The sequence below is a fragment of the Acomys russatus genome, chromosome 13 (assembly GCF_903995435.1).
Source record: "Acomys russatus chromosome 13, mAcoRus1.1, whole genome shotgun sequence".
NCBI classification, from domain to species: domain Eukaryota; kingdom Metazoa; phylum Chordata; class Mammalia; order Rodentia; family Muridae; genus Acomys; species Acomys russatus.
Genome location: NC_067149.1, coordinates 69,005,328 through 69,033,181, shown reverse-complemented (window position 1 = coordinate 69,033,181; position 27,854 = coordinate 69,005,328). Strand labels below are relative to the sequence as shown.

Below are 27,854 nucleotides of genomic sequence, written 5' to 3'. Positions count from 1 at the left end.
CCTTGCTGGTGAGGCCAGGAAGAATATGCTGATCACAAGGACGATCAACACTGTACGGCATACAGACTGAACGCTGAAATCCACAAGGCTTTATAAATGTTGGCGAAGAGCACACCCTACATAACACCTGCCTGGCACTTACCTCCTCGGGAAAATGACTTTAGAGTCAGCACCTGTAAATGACGTGTCACAGGGAACAGATGAAAAGGTGCTAGCAACGATGTGACTTGGATCCCTCTCCCTCGCAAACCCAGCAAGCCCATGAGACCGTGACTGGAAGCCGGTGTTCAGCAAACCAAGCACTTGACCCTCCAGCTGCAAGGCAACATGGTGCTACTGAGCATCACAAACATGGAGGGTAGGGCAGCGGTCTGTGCTGGATGCAGCAATGGCAGAAGAGCAGAGGCATCAAAGGCTCTGATGCTCTAGAGACAGGAGCTGATACAGAAATGAGCTGAGGAAGGGTGACCTCAGCTTTGAGGATCTCTGCTAGAACTCCCCCACAGCTAAAATCAAGATCCACGGAGTGCCTTGCTAAAATAGCCCATTATGTCTCATCCAGTGAAAGGGACATTCTAGACATCAACATGGCCACTGGGAGGAAGTGAGCTGACTGAACGGAAGGCAATTAGGCACAGACTTCTTAAGTCTGCTCTGCTAGCTGGAAACAGAATGCGGGACACAATCAATGAACACAAATTACAAAATGTTCAGAACAAAGAAAAGAAAACCCTGCTTGAGATGCTAAAGGAAAGTGTGAGTCATGTTTTAGAATGCCTTCAAGAATAGAATTCCAATATGTTAAAAAAAATTCCAGGGGCTGGAGAGATGGCTCAGAGGTTAAGAACACTGCCTGTTCTTCCAAAGGTCCTGAGTTCAATTCCCAGCAACCACATGGTGGCTCACAACCATCTATAATGAGATCTGGTGCCTTCTTCTGGTGTGCAGGTGTACATGCAGCCAAAACCACTGTATACTTAATAAATAAATAAATCTTTAAAAAAAAAAAATCAAGTAAAATTGGCTTTGATTAATTAGTTCAACAAACACGAAGCTTCACTGTGTCCCAGCACTGCTCTTGGGATACAGGTCACTGATACAAAGCACCTTATGGTCTAATTGGGGTGGGGTGATGCAAAGCCTAGGAGCTCAGACACAGTCAAACTGTATGGAAGGTCATGGGGAAGATTTCATCACGGGTGTTTACAGGAGGTGGGAAAGGGTGACCTGGAATTCTGGGAGAGGAGGGTTCTTACTACCCATGCTGTTATTTCTCTTGCCAGCAAAGCTCTGGGACTTCTCTAAATGATTTCACATGTTGCACTTTACTACGGGAGAGGGGGAGGGGCTAAGAATTAGATGTATTTGGAGGCTGATGAAACATGACTCAGAAGGGTGGATGCACTGGCCAATACCTGTCACCATCCTGGTTCTCAAGAGGCCGAGACAAGAGAAAGGTCAGTTTAAAGCCAGCTTAGGCTACACAGTGACAACATCTTGAACCACAAGGGGTGGATGAAACCAGTCACCAACACCAAGTAATTCCAAGATGTGGCTGTGGAAACCTGAAGTACCCCAAGTCCAACAGCCGTGAGAAAGATGCAGCTTCTGAGAGGCAAGCGTAGAGTGGTCTGAATGAGATGCTCCCCGTCCTGAGCACTTGAATGCGTGGTCCCCAGCTGGTGGCCCTGGATGGGATGGATGAGGAGGTTGTCCCCAGGGCAGGCCTAAGGTTTCAAAAGCCTCCTGTTGTCCCTAGCGCACTCTTGTTGCCCCTGCCTGCAGACTGAGATGTGAGCGCTCAGCTGCTCCAGCCTCTGCAGGGAGGCTCTAGGAACCTCTGGAAATCCTACATGTTTTACTCATATGTCTTTATTGAGGAGGCACGCTGACCTCATGTGGAAATCAGAGGACAAGCTGTGGATGTTGGTTCTCTCCTACCTCTACCTCCAGGGATCATATTTAGGCTGTCAGGTTTGGCAAGATATGCCTTCAGCCACCAAGTCGTCACACTGGCCTGTCACTGGAAATCTTAAGTGTGAGGACTACACAATTAGAATCCTATGGCAGCCAAAAGACTGGAGGAGGACAAGACACAGCAGTGGAGACTGCTGATGTCAAGACAGCGGCACTAGGAAGGAAGCTCAGGTGACCAGTAAGGAGGGGTGTCATCCCAGGGCACTGTGAGGCAGCGGTGGCAGCTGACCTGACATTAACTCTCAGCATGGACCAAGCACCAGCACCTGGCCTCCTCTAAGCACACACGACTCGGCCTCTGCACCCAGGGCCTCCCACAGCTCCACAGGTTTCTGCTTCTGCCCTTTGTCTTTCACTTTCCCTAGCTGTGCCTTTGCTCATAAATGTTTACTGTAGCCAGTTATGGCACTAAAGCTAACACGGCTGCCTACCCTGTCCTGGAAACACAGCAGGCATTTCCTACCTGCAGTCTGCTATTAACTTTTCGGTTGTCCTCAGAGACTGCTCAAGGTGTTTCCACAGGAGAGAAGAGCCTGCACTGCAGAAAGCACACTGCATCAGAATTCATTATGACCACAGCAGGTGGGGCGGAGAAGGCCTGACCGCACTTGTGGGTCTGTATCCCATAAACCTTAACAAAAAAACAAGCAACGCTTCCCCACCACAAGGCCCTTCCCAGGGCAAGTGGTCTCACCGCTGAGCTTCACAGCACTGTCTGTACAAGAACCTGAGTAGGTCCCTGCACACACTAAAGGCATTCAGTGAGTCCCTAGTGACAGTGCTGCCACTTGCTCTAATTTCATAAAATAAAAGCAAAGGCAATCTCTTGTGGAAACTGCTCTGGCAGGCTGGACGAGGGCTGCTCAGCAAAGATGTTTCAAGCCAGCCTATGCAAGACAACAAAAACACTTTTGAAAGGTCAGGGCAAAAGTAACACCAAAAAACACTGCAAATAAAACACTCATTTATCCTGCCCAGCCTCAGGCCCCAACATTAAAACAACCCAAGGGCTTGTGGCCCCCAAATGTCTCAGTCTCCTACATCACTTTATAGTGTCTTCCTGTGGCTAGTTGGCCTTAAAATGTCCCACTTACCTTCAAATGGCAGCTCACACACTACTCCTTCCTGAGACGGAAGTCACGGCTCCTAAACAGGTGCCATTTTCTTTATGCCATTGCTCCTGCAGCTGTGGCAGTCGCAACACTGCACTAGGAGTACTACCGTGGAGCTGATGCCTGGCTGCCCGCCCAGCAAGGACAAACCCTGACTTTCCAGCCCCACATCACCTAGAGAGCACAGGCAGGCACCTGAGCACACAGGAACACCCAGGGCCTGAACGTAAGGTCAGTGCCCACCATTCCTGTCCCTCCCACCTCATCGAGTGGAAAACATCAAGACTACCTAGGTTATTTAGTCACATTAGTGGTCCACCATTTCTGGTCTCTGTTCTCTTGGGTTGTTCCCTATGTATGCCTACCAGTGTAATCTTCCTAAAGCACAACTTTAATTAAATGTACCAAGCTGTGTGGCTGAGATGCTAAGAAACACCTTTCTCCAAGTTCAACACCTCAAATTCAATTGGACAATAAATTTACATAATTAGCATGTAACTTATTAGGTGATATAGGAACACACCCAAATGATGCTAATCTCTCCCTCGACCTGGCTTGTCCTTCGCTGATCAATTCACAGTTTAGTTCATAAAAGAAACTTTGCTATTTACCCACTAGCAGTGTCTGCTTCCTCTCTCTGCTCTCCAGGTGCCTCGCCATGTTTGAGCTGCAGTTACTTGCACCCACTCACCACAGCACTTACAAGACAGAGCCCAGCCCCATGGAAGGATGCTACCTCACACTGTCTGCTTTCCAGGCACCTAGCACCATGCTGGGCAAGATGCTGAACTACACTTAGCCTCACAAGAAGCATCAGGCGTCTGTGACTCCTTCAGTCCTGACCCGTATTAAGAGCACCAATGGGGCAATATGTGCAATTCAGTATTAAAATTTTTCTACTCCAGTCACGGAAATGGGAAAAATCTTTTCTGTTTGGCTTGATAACGGTGGCCATATGGAGAATTTCCTCACTAGATGTGAAAGATGTGTCCAAAAGAATGAAATGGATCTCTATTGTAAAAACACAGCAAAGGGCTATAAACCAAACCACCATCCCCTGCTGACAAATACACACACACACACACACACACATGCGCGCGCGTGCGCGCGCACGTTTTTCGATAATGGAGGCCTGCCGCAGGCCAATGTCTAACTAAGTAAAAATGCTCATGGCTAGTAAAAATTAAATTGCATGAAGCACAACACTGGTAAAGATATTTCCAAAAATTCATCATTAAAAAGTCTCTGACCTCTCAAAGAACCCACCTTCCCATCCTGAATTTTCTACAACACAGGGCACTGTAAGGTACCTCATCTCCAAGCCCAGTGGCACACACCTTTATCAGGAGACAGATACATTTCAAGTTCCAGGCCAGCCAAGGCTACCTAGGGAAACCTGCCTAAAATAAATATATACAAACAAACAAACGAGTAAGACCAGCCTTGCTCACTAAGCCTGGCTCGGACCCTCTGTTCTTTTACTTGCATCTCTGTCCGCCTCATCCCCTCCTCCGGCACAGTCATCCTAGTTAGGAAACAGGCAGTCGAGCGCAGGACACGCAGACAGCAACTTAACTAATAACTAAGACTGAGAGTTTCATGATTAAAAATGAAGAACTAAAATCCAGCCGTACAGTTTGACAAAATCCAAAACCAATGCTTGAGGCTCAAAACAATGCCACTGTTAAGGAAAACACTGTGCTGTAATGTTTAGTCAACCCTAACTGGTTTTAATTAAGCATTGTTTATTTTGGCTTAATTGTTGAGGGCAAGACCCATGTCTCATCAACTAATTTTTTGGTTCTCAGCATAGTCTGTTTACAGTGGATTTAATCTGAGACAGCCAGCGTGCCCATGGTCATGTTAGGCTTGCGCACTCAAGTTTAAGTGTCAGCTCTCTCTATTTTGAGATCTCAGGTAAGTTACTTACATCTTCTCTCCCTCCCTGGATGGCTGTCACAGTGGTGTCCTCACTACATACCCTGAGTAAGTATCAGCATGTATAAAAGCGAGTCACAAAACTGTAAGACACACACAAGGTGCAACTGGTAGTGTTTAGATGAGCTTGCTCCAGGAGCAAGCCCCTTGCTGTGAATCTGAGAACAGTTGTAGATTTCCCCCCCAGGGAAATTTATGTTTGACATGAAAATTTGTGAACAGCTCCAAAGGGACATTATCTAAGAGGCAGGAGGGGAAAAAGAAGTCAGGTGAGCCTTGGAAAGGGAGCAAAGCCAACAGCAAAGGAAAGGCTTGCACGATGAAGTAAGAGGAGAGCAAACTGGGTCTTAGGAGTCGCTACCTAACTACCTCTATTCTCCCCTATTCCCCGCCAAGTCACCTCCTCTCCCTGACAGTAACCCATAAAGCTCCCATGGATCGCCACACACACTATTTATGCTACTGTAGTAAGTTAAACAGCATCTGAGAAGTTAGATGCACAGCTGTGAAAGCAGAGTGAGGCCTGTGCAAGGGGAAGACAGCAGCTCTGAATCACACCTATGAACCACCCTGGGAGACAGAGTTCGAGCAATATAAAGCAGTTTTGATGCTGAGGGAACCACAGTCAAAATCCCAAGTCACAAAAGCTGCGGCTCCTGCACACACACGAGGCACGTGAAGCCACGAGGGTGCAGGGTAGTGTGTATGGTCAGAACACCGCATGGCCTGGACCTGTCAGCTTTCCTTAGGTCTGCGTGGAGACCATGGGGGAGGAGGCATCACGCATGCTTCAGGACTTTTTCAAAAGAGGCAAAGCAATACACATGGGAAAAAAATGTTCTCCAATTTTCCATTCCCTTTGCTCTCCCTCTGATGAAACAATTGATACCTCTTTATTCTAAGAGGCTTTCACAACCAAAACATTACTTAGGAGAACCCTGTAAACCAGTGGCTCTCAAACCTGTGGGCCGTGACCCTTTTGGGGTCAAATTACCCTTTCGTAGGGGTCACACATCAGATACCCTGCACACCACATATTTACATTATGAATCGTAACAGTAGCAAAATTAGTTGTGAAACAGCAATGAAAATAATTTTATGGTTGGGGTGCCCATAACAAGAGGATCACAGCACTAGGAAGGCTGAGAACCCCTGCCGTAAACTTTTTTAACTAGTAAAGTCAACTTAAAAAGCATCTCTACTAAAATTTAGGCTGATGATCTAGAAGAAACTGTCAAAGGTACAAACAGCTAAAAACAGTAAGACAATGAATGCTACCTGTATATATGATGTGATCAGACTTGCAGATATGTAAACACCGTACATGCGGAATCATTAAAACCAGCAAGATGACAAATGGAAACAGTGACTTAAGGTGAGTGACAGGGCTGGAGAGATGGCTCAGTGGGCAGGAGCACTGACTGCTCTTCCAGCACCCACATGGCGCTCACACTGTCTGTAACGCCCAGATCTCACACACTCACATAGGCATACACGCAGGCAAAACATCAACGTACATAAAAATAAATTATCTTTTAAAAGGTGTGCTAATAGCTTACTTTTTGCTATCTTTGTCTTATTTTATGGACTTTAAATACTGACAGCTCTACTACTTTCCCCATTTAAGCTCATCATCCATAAATTAAAAGGGGGGAATCCTAGAACCTATCCTATCCATCCAAGAAAGAGCCCTCTCTGTGCTCTTTTGGAGACTGGTCTCTGGATCTCTCCTTAACGAGCATAGATGGCTGGGCTGTGGTGGCGCACACCTTTAATCCCAGCACTTGGGAGGCAGAGGCAGGTGGATCCCTGTGAGTTCGAGGCCAGCCTGGTCTACAAAGTGAGTCCAGGACAGCCAGGGCTACACAGAGAAACCCTGTCTCAAAACAAAACAAAACACACACATACAAAAAAACAAGTACAGACAACAGAGCAACAATGAAGGTGAAGAGCCTGCTCTCCCTGGACGGCTAGCTAAAGCAGGTGGGGCGCTCTAATACTCTCCATACACACACTTAAGTTTAACTGAATTCACTGTAATTCCGGTTTTCAGTTAACCACTAACAAACTTTAAGCATTATAGTGAAAATTTTGGAATTTTGGTTTCTTTAAAAATCAGCATATTATAAGAATACGTTTTTGTTTTAACCCCAGGGGTGGGAATATGGGGCTGCTTTGCAACAGCTGACTATGATTCCCTCGCGCTCTAGCAGAGGCGTGGTTTTGCCAGCTGCAGATAGTTTCTGCAATTGTATGATGGTTGGAATTCTGGGGGCTTTTCAGGTGGTAGATGTGGGGGTGGGTGGCGCTGTTTGGTGGGTTGGTGGTTATAGCTTAGTAAGTGTGTGTGAGCAATGAAGCAACAAGAAGAAACTAGATATCCTGATAACGAAGATCAAACGAGCCCCAAGAAGCAGCGTTCCAACCCCTGACTTTATTCAGGAATCTCTTTCCTTTCCTTGCTATCATTTTTTCTCTCATATTTAGGGTTAGAGGATTGAAAGGGAAGGAGAAAGGGGTGGAGAAGAGTGGAAGAAAGAAGAACCCACAAAGTAGTAAAAAACCAGCTACAGGGCCTGAAAATTCATAAACAAAACCAGACACACTACGCGTTCAGCACCCATGTCTCTAGCAGACCTACATGAAGCACGGTGCCTGCTAACACCTGTGACGTCACAGCCTCAGAGACCCTGGAAGACACCCCAGCACTGAGTACCGTGGCTGCACTTCTCTCTTTTTACACATGTACAAACCTCTACTCAAAACCTTGTTTCAGACATTATCAGAACAGCTATTATGGAAATAAAAACCGAAAGGGCTGAGGCTGATATCATCAATTCAATTCCAACTTCATAATTCAATCCAAACAATACTTAATGCCAAGCAGCCTTTAAAAACACAAGATAAAATACACAACAGTGGTGAAAGGGTTAGTGTATTTCCAATTTATCTTGGGTTTACGTGGCTGCCGATAGGCAGTAATTCAAAATTGTCAAGTCTCACTCAATGGTTACAAATAACACCAAAAGCAAATTTCCAAAGTGGACTGAAATATTTTACACGCCAAAAAGAACTCATTTGCTGAGTGTAATGGTGCACACCTTCAGTTTCAGCACTCAGGAGGCAGATGTTAAGTGGATCCCTGAGTTAGAACCAGCCTGGTCTACACAGTGACTTCCAGAACAGCCTGGAACTATACACTGCACAGTGACACCTTGTCTCAAAAACCACTGATTTACCTAGGTTTTCATTACCTTGGAGTTTTTAAAAAACAATCCCAAAATTTAGATGCGTTTTCCAAAACCCACTCTTTGCAGCTACAGACCTGAGCAAGACCATCCTGACTGGCAAAGGGGCAGTGGGTAAACCCAGGGTGTCCAGGCCGAGTCAACTCTACCACCGTCCACCTGACTCTGGCACCTCACTCATGCCATCAGCAGCAAGGCAGGAAGGTAAACAGGATGTCTAAGCAAAGGGCTTGGCAGCGGTGGCCCTGTATAAAGTGCTCTCTTGAGGACATACAGCAGCTTACCCAGATCATCTGCACAAATGCCTTTTCCTTCTGAAACCGATTTGCCGTGGCCAAGGCTGAATCCCTCCCTCCTCGGCTTCAGCGTGAGTTTTATATTCTAGTTACTGGAGGGACTCACATCACTCTCCCTCAGGACAGAGACCGCAGCCCCGGTGTACAGCAGGCAACCAACTCTCCTCCCTCCAACACTTGTAAACACTAATAATACCCTCCTAGTCAGCCATACCTTCACCTGCAGACAGAGTGCCTCACTAAATAGTCCCTCAAGACTTGAACCAAAACTGCCGGGGGAACAAGGAAGAGAGAAAAGAGAATATACTTGTTTGTTTTCGTCTACGGTAAGCTTGCTCTCACCACCTCACCAGAGAGGCTGTGTGCTCTTTATGTGAAAACTCAGGGGCAGGCTTTCTGCACATGTCAACTCCAACCCAGTGGCCCACCTGTCAATCTGAATGTGATACCGTATGCTTGCTTAGCTGGGCCTACATTCGTCTGTGTAAAATAAACTCACTGGACGTTACAGTGAGACGCTAACCCTCCTGCTTTGTTGTCTCCTGCTCTCCCCACTCGCTATGGCTGTTGCTCTATCATGTTGCTCTATCAACATGCTGCTGCTGGTCTCTGAGGGAACAGAACTGTTCTAAAGAAAGACAAACTGAGATTAATGCCTTATCACTTTCTATAAAATACGTTTTTCCCTTGTGTTTTGAAATTAAGATCTTTTTGGGAGGGGGGTTGTTGTTCGAGAAAAGAGTTTCTGTGTGTGTATCCCTGGCTGTCCTGGACTCACTTTGTAGACCAGGCTGGCCTCGAACTCATAGCGATCCACCTGCCTCTGCCTCCCGAGTGCTGGGATTAAAGGCGCTGTGCAGTTTGTGTTTTGATTAAGAACTTAAAGTTGAGAGGAGGAGAGGAGCTGGGAGGGCAAGAATATGATCAAAATATATTTAAAATAAACATTGCTTTAAATAATAAGAAACTGCAGAGGACACCTTTTTATTTGCACAATCTTAGTTTTTATACTTTGAAAAGCAGATGCTGGGAGTTCCAGGACTGCACTAATGTGGTTTGTCTAAGTCTAGCTTGTTTCATTACTTAACAGCAAGGCCTTTGGGAAGTGCACTGAAACTACACCCAGGGATGCTTCTAAGCACATCCCAACGAAACTGGAGGCCCAATAGGTCCTCCTCACTAGGAGAAAAACACCAAGCAGAGTGCGGGCAAGCCCCAAACGTTTATCCCTTGTCTGGACATCAAGATTTCCCAGATAATAGAACTTTCATGAACTCATGCAATAAATATCATAATTTATCATACTTTGAACTAGTTTCTCTCCCCAAATAGGCACAAGAGCAGCTAACTCAGATACAATGCCTCCTGGCCACGGGGGAGAGAGGATAATAAGCTTAATTGTTTTATATATATATCCTGGGGTATATAAGAGAAAAACTTTTCCGTGCGTGTGTGCGTGCGATACCGACACAACCTGCTACACAAATAACCGGGCTTATTGACCGATTTAAGCCACCACTGCCAAACAAGGGCAAGATCCGCCCCCCCCCCCCGGACAACTACCACCTTAAAACCAATTAACTTTGCTCGTCTGGCTTCCTGGCAATCGTGAGGCTAATACCAGGGCCACTTCCATAAGTGGCTTCCATCAAAACGCATCCCGAGCCGCAGAGGAGGAGGCGGCGGCAGCGGCTCCGCATCCGGGGACCGGCAGCAGCGCACCTCGGCACCGGCCGCTGCCCCAGACCCACCTAGCATCTCCCCATCACCCTGTCTGCAAACTTCGGGGTCCCAAAGGCGACCCAGAAAGCAGCACCGGCGGACGCGAGGCGGCGGCTTGGGGACACCTTGCTGTCGCCGTGCACCGGCAACTTTGTGCCGGCGCCTCGTGCCCGCCGCGTCCGTCCGGAGCAGGGGCTGGCGGCTCCGCTCCCGGTGCGCAGGCTGCCGCGAGCACCCGCCTCGGCGAAGGCCCCGGTGACTGACAGGCAGGCGCCGGGGGCGCGGCCCCGTCTGCAGCCCGGGGGCGCCGCGCACGGCCGCGGGTCGCTCCGCCGGGGGACACCTGGGCCGCCCGAGCCCCGCCGTCCAGCCCGCGCCCGCTCTCACCTGCCCGTGTCGCTCCCGGCCGCTCAGCCTCCGCAGCTGCCTCAGCCCGCGGAGCGCGTCTGCCGCGCCAAGCCCCGCCCCGGGCCCGCCCCGGGTCCGCCTCTTGGGGCGGGGCCAGAGCGGACGCTCCTGCATCTCGCGAGGCTTGACTCCTAGGTTTTGCAGGGGCCCGCCCTGACGTCATACGCACCCGGGCGGAAGGAGCCTTCTGGCGTCAGCGCCAGTCCCGCCCCCGAACCTTGGCCGGCGGAAGTCCAGGCGGGTCCAGGAGTCTCAGATCAGTGTGGTCCCTACTAGGCTGTCTGGAGCACTTGCCTCATGGCTGTCTCTGGTGAGAACTGGTTCTGCTTTACCCTGAGAACGGCCTGGTGTGATGCAGCTGTTCTCACCGGCCCTCAGCACGCCTTGAGACAATGCAGAGATGGCACGCAATGCAAAGATGACAATGCAGAGTTCAAAAGAGGGGAGATATGCACACGTTGCAATTTTCCATGTCTCTATGACTGACCCGAAAGGCTTAGAAGGAGTTAGAATCTAGGAGGACCACAAGAACCTTGCCAGCATACATGAAAATTTGCTGACTTACCTGAAAGTCCTAGAACAGCGGGCAACATAGCATACAACTGGAGAATAGTGATCTTCCCTTCCCTCCCCTCAAAGACAGGCGGGCTTCAAGACCCAGGGAGTGCCTGAAAGTGAGCCTAGAGCAAAACCGATAACCTCAGATTCCAGCAACCTCAACAGTGTCCACTTAAAAAGCACACCTTAACGCCAGGCACAGTGGATCATGCTTGTAATTCCATCACCCAGGAGGCTGAGGCAGGGGCTGCCGCAAGTCAGACTGGCCTGGGCTACGTACTGAGTTCGAGCCCATCTGGGACTGAGTGAGACAAAAGCAGGCTGCAGCTTCTCTTTGACATATCCAGACGGCCAGCTACTATTGCACTTTGGGTCTGTGAGGAAATAAACACAAGCACCACGTCCTGCAGTGGGCCAGGAGCTCAGCTACACAGCACCAGCACTCTGAGGAACTAGTAACCTCCTGGGTGCACCATGGGAGTGGTGAGAGACTTCACTAGCTATTCAGAATGACATTCAGTTTAAAACGTATGAATCATTTATATCTGGAATTTTCCACTTCATATTTTTAGAACACGGTTGATGTAGGTAGCTGGGACTTGGGGAAGTAAATCTGTGAATAGAGTGAACAGAGAACATCCTATTTGGGAAAACCACTTTCCCATGGATTGACACAGGGGACTGTTTTGGGAAAGCGACACAGTTTTGCTTGCTAAGATAAAACTGGCCTTTGAATAGGACAAATAGAATTGTTCTCAATCACTGGTGGCAGATTTATCCTTTAAACAGTGGGGTTTTATGAAACACCCTCATCTTTTACACTACTAAAACAATATATGAAACAGAAAAAAAAAAAAAAACCTTCATGCAAGAGCCAGAGAGATGGCTCAGTGATTAAGAACTCCTTCTGCTGTTGCAGAGGGCCAGAGCTAAGTTCCCAGCACCAGCAGCAGCTGCCTCACACTGTGACTCCACAGAGAAGAGGACAAAAGTAGACCAAGAACATGAAATCCATGTTAAGGCACAGGAAAATAAGGTTAGCAGTGGCCACAGCATATATCTCTCACCTGGGCTATTACCTGAGATAGATGGATGGATGGATAGACAGACAGACACACAGATAGATGATAGATAGATAGACAGACAGACCTAGCAGGGCTGTCTGACAGCATCCTTGCTTAGAGGCAGAGAGCAGGGCAGACCACAAGCCAGCAGGACATGCCTTCCTGCCTCCCATTGGCTCACGTGTGAACCTCAATCCCAGGCTGGTGGGTCACAGGATCCACCTCTCATTCCTATACTCTCCCGCCTCCCTGGGGGTTGGGTCGCAGCGTTCAGAGGACAACCTTCTGGTTTTATGTTGATTGGTTCCCTGGAAGAAGTAACCCAAACAGGGCTTTCAAGGATCTGAAAATGACTCCCCTTCTTCCTCCTCCCCCTCCTCCTTGGTTAGACCACACAGGGCCCGTGGAGAAAGCCACAGCTTCAGATAGTAGCAGTGAGCAGCCATTGAAGGTTTTAGTCAGAGAGGTGATCAAATAATAAACACTCTGTGCCAGTGCCAATGCGAGCAAGCCACTCTGAGAGGCGCCACGTGAACATTAACAGACCGCAGGAGTCTGAGCTCTGAGCTGTAACCTGTAAACAATAACATGTTTGGGACAAAAGGACCTTGATGAGCAGAAGTGCACATCTGGCCTACTGGGAGTGTGTCTCACCTCAGCAGAGGCCACAAAGGTATGGAAACACAGGTCAGTTATAAAACCACAAAAATCTTCTTCTTAAGGACTTCCCAGACTGATTTCCCTATGGGGCAAGAGTGTGCCAATTAGCAAGTAGAAGCACACAGAAAGGGCTGGGGCCGTACTTAGTTCAGTGGCGGACAGCTGGCCTTGCCCTGCACAAGTCCTTGGGTTGAACTGTACCTCAATACATACACAAGCATGTACACACAAAACACACACAGCAATGTGTAAGTATAAAGACATATTAAAGTATTGCATACAGTACTGCTTGAGTTTATCTTAAATACCCAGTTTTGTCCTGGAAAGAGCTTTAGTATCTGTCAGTGAAGAACCTGATTTTTTAAGCTTTTTTTTTTTTAATGTGTATGTGTGTGCACCTAAGTGGGTTTATGTGCACCACATGTGTGCAATGTCCATGGAAGCCAGAAGAGGGTGTCAGAGACCCTAAAACTGAAGTTAAAGGCACGCGTGAGCCACCATGCAGGTGCTGGGAACTGAACCTTGGTCCTCTGGAAGAGCAGTCTCTCTAGCTCTGAGGCTTACTTTTCAAAAGAATAGTTTTTTGGGCCAACAAGGTGACTTTGTGGGAAAAGGCTCTTGCCCTGTAAGGTTGATGATATGATTTGATCCCCAGAACCCACATATAGGTCCTGGAGAGAGATAACTTCACAAAGTTGTCTTCTGACTTGTGCGTTTATCCCATGGCATGTACATGCCCACACATGCAACAACAATACATTAAAAAACAAAATATGACAATTTGTTATAAACTGCTTCCAAATTCCATAAACACTGTCACTAAGGCCTCATGCGACCTGGATATCTCTATGCTAAGGTGAGCTTGCTGCGACCTGGATCTCTCTGTGCTAAGGCGAGCTCGCTGTGCCCAATCAGAAAGCTGTTGTGAATCTTGTGACATCTGACTGAAGAAGAAAAATGCTATTAAGAACCTTTATAAACACTGAGTGCTTTCATCCAAGGATCCCAAAGCAATTGTGTGTGTGTGCCAGAGGACAGACTTGATTACCATTCCTCAAACACAGTGCACCTAAAAACAATCATGTGTATGAGTGTTCCACATACATGCCTGGTGCCTGCAGGGCCAGAGAGGCCATCGAGTTCCTTGGAACTGGAGTTACACACAGCTGTGCATCACCATCTGGATGCTGGGAATCGAACCTGTGTCCTCTGGAACAGCAGCAAGTGCTCCTAACTGAAGACCCAATCTCCAGCCTTCATTTTATTTTCTTTTAAGACAGATTCTTACTACACAGCTAGCGTTGGGTGTTCCGGGACTCTGTATAGACCAGAGTGGCCTGAAACTCATAAATAATCTGCCTCCCCAGTGTTAGGATTAAAGATCTGCACCATTGGAGCTTGCTGTGTCTAGCCACCCTAACCACTCAGTGAGCTCTGTCTCAAAACAAAAACAAAACAAAAAAAAACAAAGAGGAGAACAGTTTGACACTGACCTCTGGCCTCTACACACTAACATGTACATGTACACATGTGTATACTCTGCAGACATGCACCAAAATAAACAAGCTCATATCAGTTGTCTCACTGGACATAATGCCCTGGCTTCACTCTTTAGGCACCACAGAAACAAAATGAAACAGAGACCACATCAGCAGATTAACAGCATACAGAGATGCCATATGAAGTAATACAATCTGGAGACAAGGACAGACAGACAGACACACACACACACACACACTGAGCAGGTGCGCCACCACCGAAGGTGCTACAGAGTCCTCATGTTGGCACCGCTGACAGCACTCAGAGGGACCATGAGTCAGCTCATAATTCTACGTCCCTGTCTGCTCTCCATCAGGTAAGGGGCATCTTTTCAGACACACAAGCTCTGTGTAACCGTCCCCGGGGAGGCAGACAGGACACCACCAACAGATAGATCAAAGACATGATTCCGTTCAAGTCTAGTTTGGTGAACCAACGAGTTTAATTAGGGTTTGCTCCAGGAGCGGGAGCAGCTGCCTCCACTCTGCGCCCCCCAGGCCTTCAGCCGCCTGCATATCTCAGAGGTCCAGCACCTCCAAGACCTCACCCCTGCAGCTCTCCCGCAACAGTGTTTTCCTATGCAAATCTCCCATTTCTGCTCTAGTTTCATAAGCTCTCTTATCCCGCACTTTTTGCTTGTCATCATCTTTTCCAGCATGACTTCAGCTCTCACTTGTTCCAAGCCTCTTCAAAGTGATCAAGTCTTTCCCAAACTTAATCATGGTCTACAAATGAGAGATGGGGGGCTGAGGTGGGTGGGACTTGCCAGGAGAGGAAAAAGCCTCCCTGAGGAGGTTAAAAGGGCAGTCCAAATGGGGAACTGAAGAGACAAGCTCAGACAGGCTCACTCCCAGTCTGGCCGGGAACCCAGGCTTCGTCCCCACTGCCTGGACATTTCTGAGCATTTGCTCCCACATTTAAACAGGATAGACAAGAGACTGTTTCATGTTTGGCACAGACCTGGACTATTTATTACCAGATTAAAATAACCCATGTTCTTTCTGGTCTGCCATGGAGTCAGCCCCCAGGGACTGTGTATTTTCGGTCTGGACCTTCAGTGAATTCCAATCCCAAAGGGGGTGCCTCTGAGCTCAGGCAGGAAATGGCTCACGAGGGGAGGGGGCAGGATCCGCTGCGCTTTGTGGGGAGTAGCTGCCCTTGGAGGTCTCGCGCCACCCCGTGGGCCTGTGGATACCTGGCCTCTTTGCCTGTTTTCACAGGACAATGATGGCGTTGGACTGGAAAGAACGCCAGTCCCAGTTGGTACTCGCCCCACTACAAAAAGAGGGTTTGGTCGATGGACAGTCTGCCTTGGGTGGGGTGAATGGGAGGCATGGCCTTTGAGAGGAAGTGCCTTCAGCCTTCCAGGGTTTCACTTTATAGAGACAGAATCTGCCTGTAATAGTCGCCATCTGTGTTTTAGGGCATGAGAAAGCTGCAGAAACGACTCAGTCCACAGTTGTGAGGACCTCCCGTGTAGAGACGAGGGTGTGACTCAGCAACTGCCAGGCACGGGATTCGACACTCAACCCCACGCCCCTCCCAGATAAAGGCCCTCTGTGGTGCTTGACATCCCAGTGTCAACCTGACGGGACCTAGAATCACCTAGACAGATCCGATTAAATACAGACAGCAGCGTCCCCACGAGCTGTGGTCCCAGACTGAGTACAAAGGCAGAAGTGGGGGTGAGTGTGAGACTTTATCCCTCTCTCCTTCCCGTGGAAGACGAGTGACCAACTGCGCCTAATGCACCACGGCTTTAGCTGCACCTGCCGTCACGGGCTGTACCCTAAAACCGCGTGCCAAAACAAGCCTTCCCTTCGCTGCTTTTCTTGGGTGGTTTTTCATAGCAACACAGACGACGATGAATATACCCTCTGAAGCGGACCCTAGCTGGAGAGGAAGTCTGGGGGGCTCCTCCGCACCCCAAAGGCCAGGCTTGGGTGTTGGGGCCTCGATGGAGGCAAAGGGAACTCAGAGGTTGGAAGTGGTATTTCTACTTAGCCTGGGTATCTGACTGTGGGCCCAAGAGTTCTAGAGCCGGAGTACCTGGGAGCTGGGGACAAAAAGTAGAGAGAGAAAGGGACAGCCCGACTGTGACAAGGACAAAAGGTGCGTCTGCTCCGATGACCCATCTCAGCAGTGGCTGCCAAGGGCTAGGCTGTAAGCAGGTCTGCCCGCAAACACGGAAGTAGTAAGATGAAATCAGAGGTAAAATATGAAGAAAGACAGCTGATGGAATGCTTAAAGGAGTGTGGAGAGGTGGTGCCGGGAAGGGCGGTCAGGGAAGGACGCTAGCTTCACTCAGCAGGGCAACAGAGCTGCAATCTAGCTCTGCCATTCACCATTGAGCCCCGACTCTACGACTCATCGGGTCTGGCTTTAAGTTAATACTTTTTTTTTTTTCCTGAGACAGGGTTTCTCTGTGTAGATCTAGCTGTCCTGGAACTCACACTATAGACCAGGCTAGCCTCAAACTCAGAGATCTGCTTGCCTCTGCCTCTCCAGTGCTGGGGTTAAAGGTGTGCCACCACAACTGGCAAGTTTTTGTTTCTGTTTTTGGTTTGGTTTGGTTTGGTTTTTGTTGTTGTTGTTGTTGTTGTTTTGTTTGTTTGTTTTGCAAAACAAGGTTTCTCTGTGGATATCCTTGGCTGTCCTGTAGACCAGGCTAGCCTCAAACTCACAGAGATCTGCCTGCCTCTGCCTCCCAAGTGCAAGTTAATACATTTTTAATACTTTTCTAAAAGAGCAGTTTTAGATTCTCAGCAGGGTTGAACAAGAAGCACAGGGAATTCCCATCCACCCTTGGTCCCCTAACCCACCCTACCCCACCCTTGGTCTCCTCCCCCACCCTACCCCACCCCACCCCCGCTACCCACATCTAGCACCAACGATAAGCAGGAACCAGGCCATCTGATGGTTCAAAGACCAGTTTCCCTTGGTTCGCTGCTGGGGGGTTGGGGCGGGGTGGGGTGCCTTCGGTGGGTTTGGAAAGGGCATAATGATTTGTGTCTACGCCATCATAGAGCATACAGAACAGTCCCACCTGACCCCCACCCCTCACCCCTGAAGTCCTCTACGTGCTGCCTGATTGTCCTTACCCACCAGAAACCCCCGGCACCCACCGATCTTTTTGCCATTGCCACACTTTTCCTTCGCCACTTTCTTACGTAGCAAGCAGGGGAGGAGAGGGCTTGCTTGGCTTACACTTCCACAGCACTGTCCATCACTGAAGGGAGTCAGGGCAGGAACTCAAGCAGGGGCAGGAACCTGGAGGCAGGAGCTGATGCAGAGGCCATGGAGGGGTGCTGCTTACAGGCTTGTTTCCTCTGGCTTGTTCTGTCTGCTTTCGTACCGCACCCAGGACCACCTGCATAGGAGTGACAACCCACAGTGGGCTGGGCTCTCCCACTTCAATCACTAGTTACAAAGATGTCCTAGGAGCTTGCCCACCCCCAGATCATTTGGTGGCATCTTCTGCTACAGTGCTCTCAGCCGCCCTAACCCTGCAGCCCTCTACTACAGTTCCTCACGTTGTGGTGAACCCCCAACTACAAAATTATTGTCATTGCTACTTCACAGCTGTGATTTTGCTACCGTTATGAATCGAAATCTAAATATCTGTGTTTTCTGATGGTCTTAGGTGACCCCCGCTGTGAAAGGGTCACTCAGCCCTCAGGTTGAAAACTACTGTTGTCCTGCACAACAGGTTTGACTGTTAGAAGGAAAGAGCTGTTTTTATCTTGGTGTCGTTATGAGAGGTAGACTTTTGTGGGCCCTACTTGGATCGCACACCCAGGCTTGAGTTAGTCACTGTGTCTGGGGACAGGAGGCGAGGTGTGCTAACCAACCCAGCCACCAGGGGAGAAGTCGGGACCAGCAGAAGCAGTTCCTGGGTGGTTGCAGGTCTGTGGGATGGAAGTCGCTCCCTCATCTGAAAAGAGAAAGGGATTCTGGGTAGGCATGACAAATGATGTGTGCCCTCCTCTGTGGATTTGCACCTGAGACCCACAAAGGCAGAGGGAGATGGCTCAGTGCATAAAATGCTGGTTGCTGTAAGCTGGAGGGCCTGCCATCCTCAGCACCCATATAAAAAGCCAGGCAGTTCCCGCACTGGGGAGATGGGAACAAGAGGATTCTGGGAAAACTAGCCAGCCAGCTGAATTGCTGCGCTCTGGGTTCAGTCAGAGACCCTGTCTTGAAAAATAAATAAATAAATAAATACAATACAATACAGTACAATACAATAAATACAATACAATACAACACAACACAATACAATACAACACAACACAACACAATACAATACAATAGAGCAAAGAGTAGTATGAGAAACACTTGCCATTGATCTCTGATCACATGTACACACACACACACACACACACACACACTAAATAATCAGGGACATGAATGAGTCAAAGGGTATTTATCATAGAATCATTGATATCCAATAATAAGGGAATACAACAGTGTTCCGTGTTTAGAAAACGGTCCTTCAAGGATGCTTGTTGTCAAACCCAGAGTCTCGCAAGCTTCATGTTTTAGTTGTTCTTCTGGCCCGAAAACCAAACACCTGACAAGAAGTACCTAAGAGGAAGAGGAGGAGTTTGCTGTGGCTACAGTCTGAGAGGACATAGGCCATTAGGGCCAGGAAGGCGTGGCAGCGGTAGCTCCCTGGGGCGGACACAGCCATGAGATTGCCTGCGCGCGCACACACACACACACACACACACGCACACACACATTCCCTCTCTCTCTCTCTGTCTCTCTCTGTCTCTCTCTGTCTCTCTCTCTCTCTCTCTCTGTGTGTCTCTCTCTCTCTCTCCTCTCTCTCCTCTCTCTCTCTCTCTGTGTGTCTCTCTCTCTCTCCTCTCTCTCTCTCTCTCTGTGTGTGTGTGTCTCTCTCTCTCTCTCTCTGTGTGTCTCTCTCTCTCTCCTCTCTCTCTCTCTCTCTGTGTCTCTCTCTCTCTCTCCTCTCTCTCTCTCTCTCTCTCTGTGTCTCTCTCTCTCTCTCTCCTCTCTGTCTCTCTCTCTCTGTGTGTGTGTGTGTGTCTCTCTCTCTCTCCTCTCTCTCTCTCTCTCAAAGGTATGTCTCCTTAATGCCCTAGGTGTTTTTTTTTTTTCTTATTTTTCTTTCACCGTCTCATGAAGCCCAGGCTAGCCTTGAACTCCCTCTGTATCCAAGGATGGCCTTGCGCTTCCACTCTTCCAGCCTTTGCCTCTCTAGAGCTAGCATTTCGGGGCTGCAGCACTATGCCCAGTTGCCCTAGGTCTGTTTTAATCTCACCAAGCTTGACAATTAAAATTAACTACCACACTATGTGAGGTCTCTACTATGGAGGCACACCCCCAGCCCTAAAAAGTGAGCCATAGGGGAAAACTTAATGCTGGCAACAAGACAAGGTCCCACTGCATAGTCTTGGCTGGCTTAGAACTGGCTATGTAGACCAAGCAGGCCTTAAACTCACAGAAATCCCTTGCCCCTGCCTCCTGAGTGCTGTGGTTGAAGGCGGACACTCCCGTGCCCTGCTGACTCAGGTATCTTGAGCACGTGTGTGGAGCATGGCCCCATTAATTACTTGTATATAGACACATACCTTTTTGTACATGTTTTATTCATTATCTGTGTTTTATTTATATAAAACATAGTGTGTAAATATTTTAAAATTCTAAGAACCATCGCTGTGCTCAAGAGGCTAAGGCGGGAGAACTGGCCTCAGTCCAAGGGGCCAGTCTGACTGCAGAGTGAGGCCCTACCTCAAAACAAAAAGTTTAAAAGGATATTCTTCTTCTTCTTCTTCTTCTCCTTCTTCTTCTTCTTCTTCTTCTTCTTCTTCTTCTTCTTCTTCTTCTTCTTCTTCTTTTGTTTTGTTTTTCAAGACAGGGTTTCTCTATGTAGCCTTGGCTGTCCTGGACTCACTTTGTAGACCAGGCTGGGCTCGAACTCACAGCTATCCGCCTGCCTCTGCCTCCTGAGTGCTGGGATTAAAGGCATGCGCCACCACGCCCGGCAGGACATCCTTCTAATGTTGACTTAACTCATTCTTGTAATTTTATTTTCCAGCTAGATGGCTCAGTGGTTAGAGGACTTGCTGCTCTGGCAGAGGACCGAGGTTCAGTTCTCAGCACCCATAGGACAGCTTACAACTTCTGTATCTCAAGTTCCAGGGATCTTCTGGTCTCTGATGGCACCAGGCACACACACACATGAAGGTGAAACACCCATAAACATAATAAATAAAAATGAAAAGGCTAATAAAGTTCCTGTCAGTTCTAAATCAACCATGTCTCTTTGTGAGAGATAAAACCAGGATGGGAAGCCTTAATTACAATAACAAACATTGATTACACTTTAAGTAAGCCAATTAGAGTGGCATGTTATTCACTGCCTTTCTTCAGTTAGCTAAGGCCCACATGTATTCTCTATTAGGTCACATTTCCAGTTTTTAGACTTCATTTATACGTCCTTGACTGACTTAGAATTAACCGGCCAGCCCCGTGCTCTGAGCACAGGCCAGAGATGCAGACCGCAGCCAGGCACCTCTCCCTGCGCTGACAGAGACAGAGCTGCGGGTTTCATTGCTTTTGAATATGACTGGGTGGAGCTCCCTGTGGCAAGAGGTGGAAGTTTTTCTCTAGAGCACTGGTAATATTGCAACTACAGGGACAGTGAGGAACCCTGTGGTGAGCTCCCTGGCGCCCCTGAGTTGCTGGCTCCGGCTTCCCTGGAGAATGCTGGTGGAGCCTTATCCAGCCTCAGAGGAGCAGGTTGGGTCATGGCTCGCTCCCCAGTTTACCATCCAGGAGTCATTGAGTCAGAGCTTTATAAGTCAAAAGGAAACTTGAATGATGCTGGGGCCTTATAGAGAAATGCAAACTTCAGAAAGAAAGGCAAAGTCCAACTCAACGTTCATTTAGCTCTGCCATCACGCATCCTTCAGTTCGCTTGTATGGAATCCTGTTCTTTTTCAGTTGGCTGACACTGAGTGAGTCACGTTGATGCCACAATGGCCTTTCCCCCTTAGACTAAGCGGCTGTTGTGGAACCCTGTCTTCTAGGCCTGACGTGGTCATTGTTTTCCTGAAAGCAGAGCCAGTGTGATCCCCTGCAAGAGCCCCTCTTGAGGGCTGACATGACTCAGCCCACAGGCATGCTAGCTACACAGGCCTGCCTGCCGAAATTCTAACCAGAGAATCAGGTAAAAAACCACCTGAGATGAGGCCAGGTGTGGTGGCGCAGGCCTTTAATCTCAGCACTTAGGAGGCAGAGGCAGGTGGATCACTGTGAGTTCAAGGCCAGCCTGGTCTACAAAGTGAGTCCAGGCCAGCCAGGGCTACACAGAGAAACCGTGTCTCAAAAAACCAAAAAAAAAAAAAAAAAAAAGAAAGAAAAGAAAAGAAAAGAAAAAAGAAAGAAAGAAAGGAGACAGAGAGAGAGAGAGAGAGAGAGAGAGAGAGGAGAATGGGAAGAGAGACCCTCACAACCCTCCACTATGGTCTAGAAGGCAGCGGTTTGCACCCTAACCAGTCAGGAGTTGTTGGGGAGGAAGTGGACACCTAAATGGGATAGCTGCCTGTCAGTTGCCCATGGTCCTGTAAATAACTCCAATTAAAGGTACTGGTTTGCTCACCCATTGCATTGTCTTTCTAGAGTGAACAGAAATAGGCTCCCTTGAAAAAGTCAGGTTATACCTTTCCAGATTTCTCTGTCTTTTCTTCCCAAACACACACAGACACACACACACACACACACTCACACATACATACACTCTCACACATATATATACATACACACATACACACTCAAACATACACACACTCACATACACAAATACACACATACTCACACAGACACACACAGACCTACACCCACATACACACACTCACCCTCTCACATACACAGATACACACACACTGACACACACAGACCTACACACACATACACACACTCACCCTCTCACATACACAGATACACACACACTGACACACACAGACCTCCACACACACATACACACACTCACCCTCTCACATACACAGATACACACACTGACACACACACACACACATATATACTCACACATACACACACACTCACCCTCTCACATACACAGATACACACACACACTCTCACACACACATGCACACACACTCTCTCTGTCTCTCTCTTTTTGTCTCTGTCTCTCTCTGATACCAAACACTGGCTCCACCTCAGCCTCAGCACACACACTTGCACGGTGACCGCTTACGCCGACGCTCTCGGGCTGACTCTCTGTTCAACTAGGATTCATAATAACTCCAGACACTACGGTGAGACTTGGCTAATGCTGGTTTCTCCTCACTTACGCAATGAAACTCGTGTGCTAACTAACTCCCAGCATGTCATATCGGTGCCATGTTCCTGGCGGATTCCCGGGTATGCTTTGTATCTGGTTCCTGCCTGGGTTGCTGGCTGACTAATCCAATGAGTGGGTCAGTTGAGAGTAGAGAACTTTGGCTGAAAGTCAAAACCCACTGTGAAATCTTCTAGAAAAAAGCACGTGTATAGAGAAAGAACAACCCGGGGTGAGGTTGGAAGCAGGAGACAGAATGACACACATACAGGGTTGTTTTTTCTGAACTGAAGAGAACTGTAGAGAGAGACTACACTGTGGAGCATCTCAGGGTGGGCTGAAGGGTTGTCACCAAAAAAACAACAGATGGGTCCCAGTGGGATGCTAAGATGTCTTGGGTGGTGAAATGGAAATAAAAGTGAAGAGAAAAGAAGAAAAGAAGAAGAAAATAAAAAAGAAAGAAAACGGCCCTAAGACTTGCCTGCCACAGAACACTTGGCCCCGCTGGCCACCTGCTAATTTAGCCTTACTTTTGGCTCAGTGGCAAGTGTCGCTCTTCAGATTCAGCAACGCAGCGGGCTGTGATTTAATGTGGGGTGCCCCTGCAGGCCATGTGTTTGGACAGTTTCCCCAGCTGGTGACGCTGCTGTAGTTGACCATGGGGCTAGTGCAGGTGGCTGCTGGGGAACAGACCCTGGGGTTCCAGCCTGTCCGCTTTGACTGTCTCTCTTCCTGACCATGTAACCAGCCACCTCAGCCTCACACTCTTGCTGCCACACAACCATGGGCCACCAGGCCCATCCTCGGCCCACGAGCCAAAATAAACACTACGTCGCTTCAGCTGTTTCTTATGGGACATGTGACCCTGATGGAAAGAAAAGTAACTAATTACCTTGCCTGCGTCCCGGGGTTCCCTGCCTTGCTTGTGTCCCGGGGTTCCCTGCCTTGCCTGTGTCCCAGGGTTCTACTTTCATTTCATTTCACTACAAATGTGAAAATTTTGTCCCAGTGCAAAATCCAAGTTTGTGACCAGCAATTAGCAACTAGGCAGCATGGCTCAGGGTTAGAAATAAATACTCATGTTTCTCAAGCCAGCCCTGGCCCCTGGTATGGACAGAAGATCCTAGCATGCGCCTCAAGGATGCTCAGTCTCTATCTTATGTCATGACCAGATGCCCATTTCCGACCAGTTTCTGACCAGGCTTGTTTCTAGACCTCTGTACAGTCTACGGCCAATGGGTGATTGTCGTTCCATCCTCTGCTGATACCCTGTTATAGTAATCAGAGTTCTCTAGAGGAACAAGCCTTATAGAATTCATACCTGTGTGTGTGTGTGTGTGTGTGTGTATGTATGTGTATCTGTGTCTCTGTGTGTGTGTCTCTGTGTGTGTCTCTGTGTGTATCTCTGTGTGTGTGTCTATGTGTGTCTGTTGTGTGTCTGTTGTATCTCTGTGTGTGTGTCTGTGTGTCTGTGTGTGTCTCTGTGTGTGTGTCTCTGTGTGTATCTCTGTGTGTGTGTCTGTCTGTTGTGTCTCTGTGTGTGTGTCTGTGTGTCTGTGTGTGTCTCTGTGTGTGTATGTGTATGTATGTGTATCTGTGTCTCTGTGTGTGTGTCTGTGTGTGTGTCTGTGTGTGTTTCTGTGTGTGTGTCTGTGTATGTGTCTGTGTGTGTTTCTGTGTGTCTCTGTGTGTGTGTCTGTTGCGTGTCTGTGTGTGTGTGTGTGTGTGTGTGTGTGTGTGTCTGTCTGTGTGTGTGTCACAGCTAGTTCATCAATGGGCTGGCTATATGAACAGAAAGTCCAGGAATCCACTAGTTGCTCAATCCACGAGGCTGATGTCTCAGCTGGTCTTCAGTAGATGCTAGAACCCTGAAGAAGTGGGCTTTGATGCCAGGGAAGGAGTGGACTTGCCAGCAAGAGCAAGCAGACCAAGAGAGCAGCTTCCTTCTGCCATACCCTTCATACAGGCTGCTAGCAGAAGGTGTGGCCCGATTAAAGGTGCATCTTCCCACCCCAAAAGATTCCGATTAAAAGTGGTTCTCCCTCACAGGTGTGCCTGTCCACCTGGGGTTTAGTTAACTCCAGATGTAGTCGAGTTGGGAATCGAGCGTAGCCACCACGCTTGTCCTACTCCATTTGGATGGAGATGGTAGGTTTTGACAAGGGGGCTGACCTTCCCTGGTGACACTTGGACTATCGGGATTACGGCTGGGTGCAAAGAAGACTTGAAACAGCTCAAATAACTGCCCTCCACACATTAGAAATGTGCTTCCTCTTGCGTAAGATAAGTCTAGGCATCACAGCTGAAAGGCAAGACTAGCAGTAGTTGCTAGTCTGCAGTCTGTCTGCAGTCCTGCCCATGGCACAGGGTCTGCCTCAAGGCTGCCCACACTCACCAAACACCACCGCATGCTAGCATGCCAGGCAGAAAAGAGTGGGAAGAGAAAGAACCTGTGGGTATCTGCCTAGGGAAGAAAATTCTACAAGGCTCTGTCTACTATCTTAGCCACTGTTGGGCAACAGTTTCCATCCTGCAGGGAAGCCCTTTAAGCAGAAATTTAAACAACTCAAAATAGCTTCCGGAAATTCTTGAAACCGACCAGATTCATCAGGCTCCTCCCTCCCAAAGTAAGCGATAAAGCCTCTCAGAGCTGCTCCCTGGAAGAAGCAGAAAGCAGCCGAGCTGCCTAGAAGAGCTTAGACCAACGGAGTCTCCAACCTGTTTAGCTTAACTGTAGGCTGTGCAGTGCGCTCCAGGGTCCCAGTTTTTTTGTGAGCCGCTGTCACCTGTGCTGGCATGGGCCTTGGTGACACAGCTGTCTTGAGTGATTTTTGCTTCTGTATGTAGCAGCCCCAATAAAACTTATTGGTTCACCAAGTTGGACTTTGGTGATATCTACACGTTGGCCCCTGTGGACTCCCTATCTGGGGTGAATAGCGTCTCCCCGTAATGTTCTGTCACACAACAGTCACTGTTCTAAAGCTGTGAAGAGTTGCCATGAGCACTGCAACTCACACAAAAGGAAACAATTAATTGAGGGCTAGCTTACAGTCCCGAGGGCTAGCCCACTATCACCATGGCAGGAAGCAGACAAGCATGGCGCTGGAGCAGCCGCTGAGACATTTACATCCGGGTTCACAGGCTGGAGGCTGAGAGAGCGACAGGTCTCCTTTAACAAGGCCATACCTCCTGATCCTTCCCAACAGCTCATCAACCAGGAGCTAGTGGGCATTCTTATCCAAGTCCCCACACTTGCCCAGTCTAAAGGAGTGTGGTAAGTTTATTTTTCAGGGATGCCAAACAGTGTAGAGCTTGGGCGTGCACATGCTGGAAGTGTAAGGTGAACTTTTATTCCCCCTTCTCAGTTGTGTCTGTTAACCTAGGCCTCGTCCTGGAAACTTCTAGCCTCTGTGCAATCTAACCTAGATCTACAATGTTTTCAGCCTCTGAGCCTTACTGCTTAATAAGCTCACCCTTACTTGTTCTTCCTGAGCTCTGGGCTGGCTCGTTCACCTCAGCTGTTCTGGCTCAAACTCTTCTCCCGCTGACCTATTTAATCTGGCTTCTCTCTCAGCCTGGAATTGCTCTGCTTGGCCTCGAACCAACTCAGCCATCTGCTCTAATCTTCTGGCTCCTTCTCATTGTCTGGCTCATTTGGTCCTCACCTGGGTTCTCTCTCTGTTACTGTCCTGGTAAAACTGCCTCCTCCTCTCTTTCTGTTCTTAAGTAGCTTCCCTTTCCTTTCTGTTCTCATAAGAGTAGGGTGAATCCTATTCTGTCAAACTTTCTCTGATTTGTCACTTTTTCTGCCACTCAATTAGACAGCACTTTCAAACATGGGTGCTTCCTTTTACAAACTAACTTTACTTTCATTGTTTGGGATTAAATACATGCACCGTCATGCCTGGACCTAAGCTTTTCTTTTCCTGATACAGCTCTATACTAGGCTGGCCTTGATCTCAGATCTGCTTGCTTCTGTCTCCTGGATTAAAGGTGTGTCTGTATTCCAGCCGGATCACACAGACCTAGGTCTTTGGATGTGATTTCTTGCCAGAGCAGCCATGTTCTAAATTAAAATTCCTCTACATGGACACATTCCTTCTTTACTTGGCTTGCATAGTTAATAGAGAGCCCTGAATTTTTATTTGCCAACCAGGCAGCTGTAACATTTTCATTTGATGAGACGGATTGGAAGTTCTCTGTCAAAGCTGAGCAGGGGGTTAACAGGCTCCACCTTCTACCCTGAGGGGTTTTCACTATTTTTCTTTTTTCTGTTGTTTTTAATTTGGTTTTTGCTTTTTTAACTTATCCTTATTTTTTGTTTTTATTGGTTTTATTTATCTATCTGTGTGTGACATGCGGGTGTACATCCCCTCAGAAGGCAGAAGAAAGCTTAGAATGCCCTGGAGCTGAACTTACCGGTGACCGTGAGCTACTAAAGTGGATGCTGGGGACCAAACTTTGGTCCCCGGAAGAGTAGGGAATACTCTTAAGTACTGAGCAATCTCTCCAGCAGTTTTTGTTGTTGTTTATTTTATTTTGTTTTGTTTTTGAGACAGGAGTTTGTGAACTCTTGGGCTGGCTTTAGTGTTTATCTCTTTGTCTACCATTTTAAAAACATTCATTTAATTCTTTTTAATGTTTTTAAATTATATGTATGTATATGTGTGTGCCTGCATGTCTGTATGGCCGCTGAGAAGGCCAGAGCAGGGAGTCAGAGCCCCTAAAATTGGAGTTACAGGTGGTCATGAGTCACCGTGACGCTACCCAAACCTGGGTCCTTTCCAAGAGCAGCCAGCAGAAGACAGCAAGTGGGGCTGGAGAGATGTCTGTTCTTCCAGAGGTTCTGCATTCAATTCCCAGCAATCACATTGATGGTTCACAACCATCAATAATGTGACCTAATGTGCACTGTATACATAATAAATAGATAAACAAATAAATAAATCTTTCTTTTTTTAAGAAGAAGAAGAAGAAGAAGAAGAAGAAGAAGAAGAAGAAGA

At 48.1% G+C, this 27,854-nt stretch overlaps 1 protein-coding gene across 1 annotated transcript in view; it reads right to left on the bottom strand.

Moving 5' to 3' along the window:
• The window catches only part of Stk38l (serine/threonine kinase 38 like), a 62,146-nt gene extending 51,694 nt beyond the window's left edge, over positions 1-10,452 (bottom strand). The window contains exon 1 of the mRNA XM_051155606.1: positions 10,323-10,452. Within this exon, the coding sequence (XP_051011563.1) occupies positions 10,323-10,329 (7 nt within the window). The 5' untranslated portion in view covers positions 10,330-10,452. The remainder of the gene's footprint in view (positions 1-10,322) is intronic.
• Between the last annotated feature and the right edge of the window lie 17,402 nt (positions 10,453-27,854).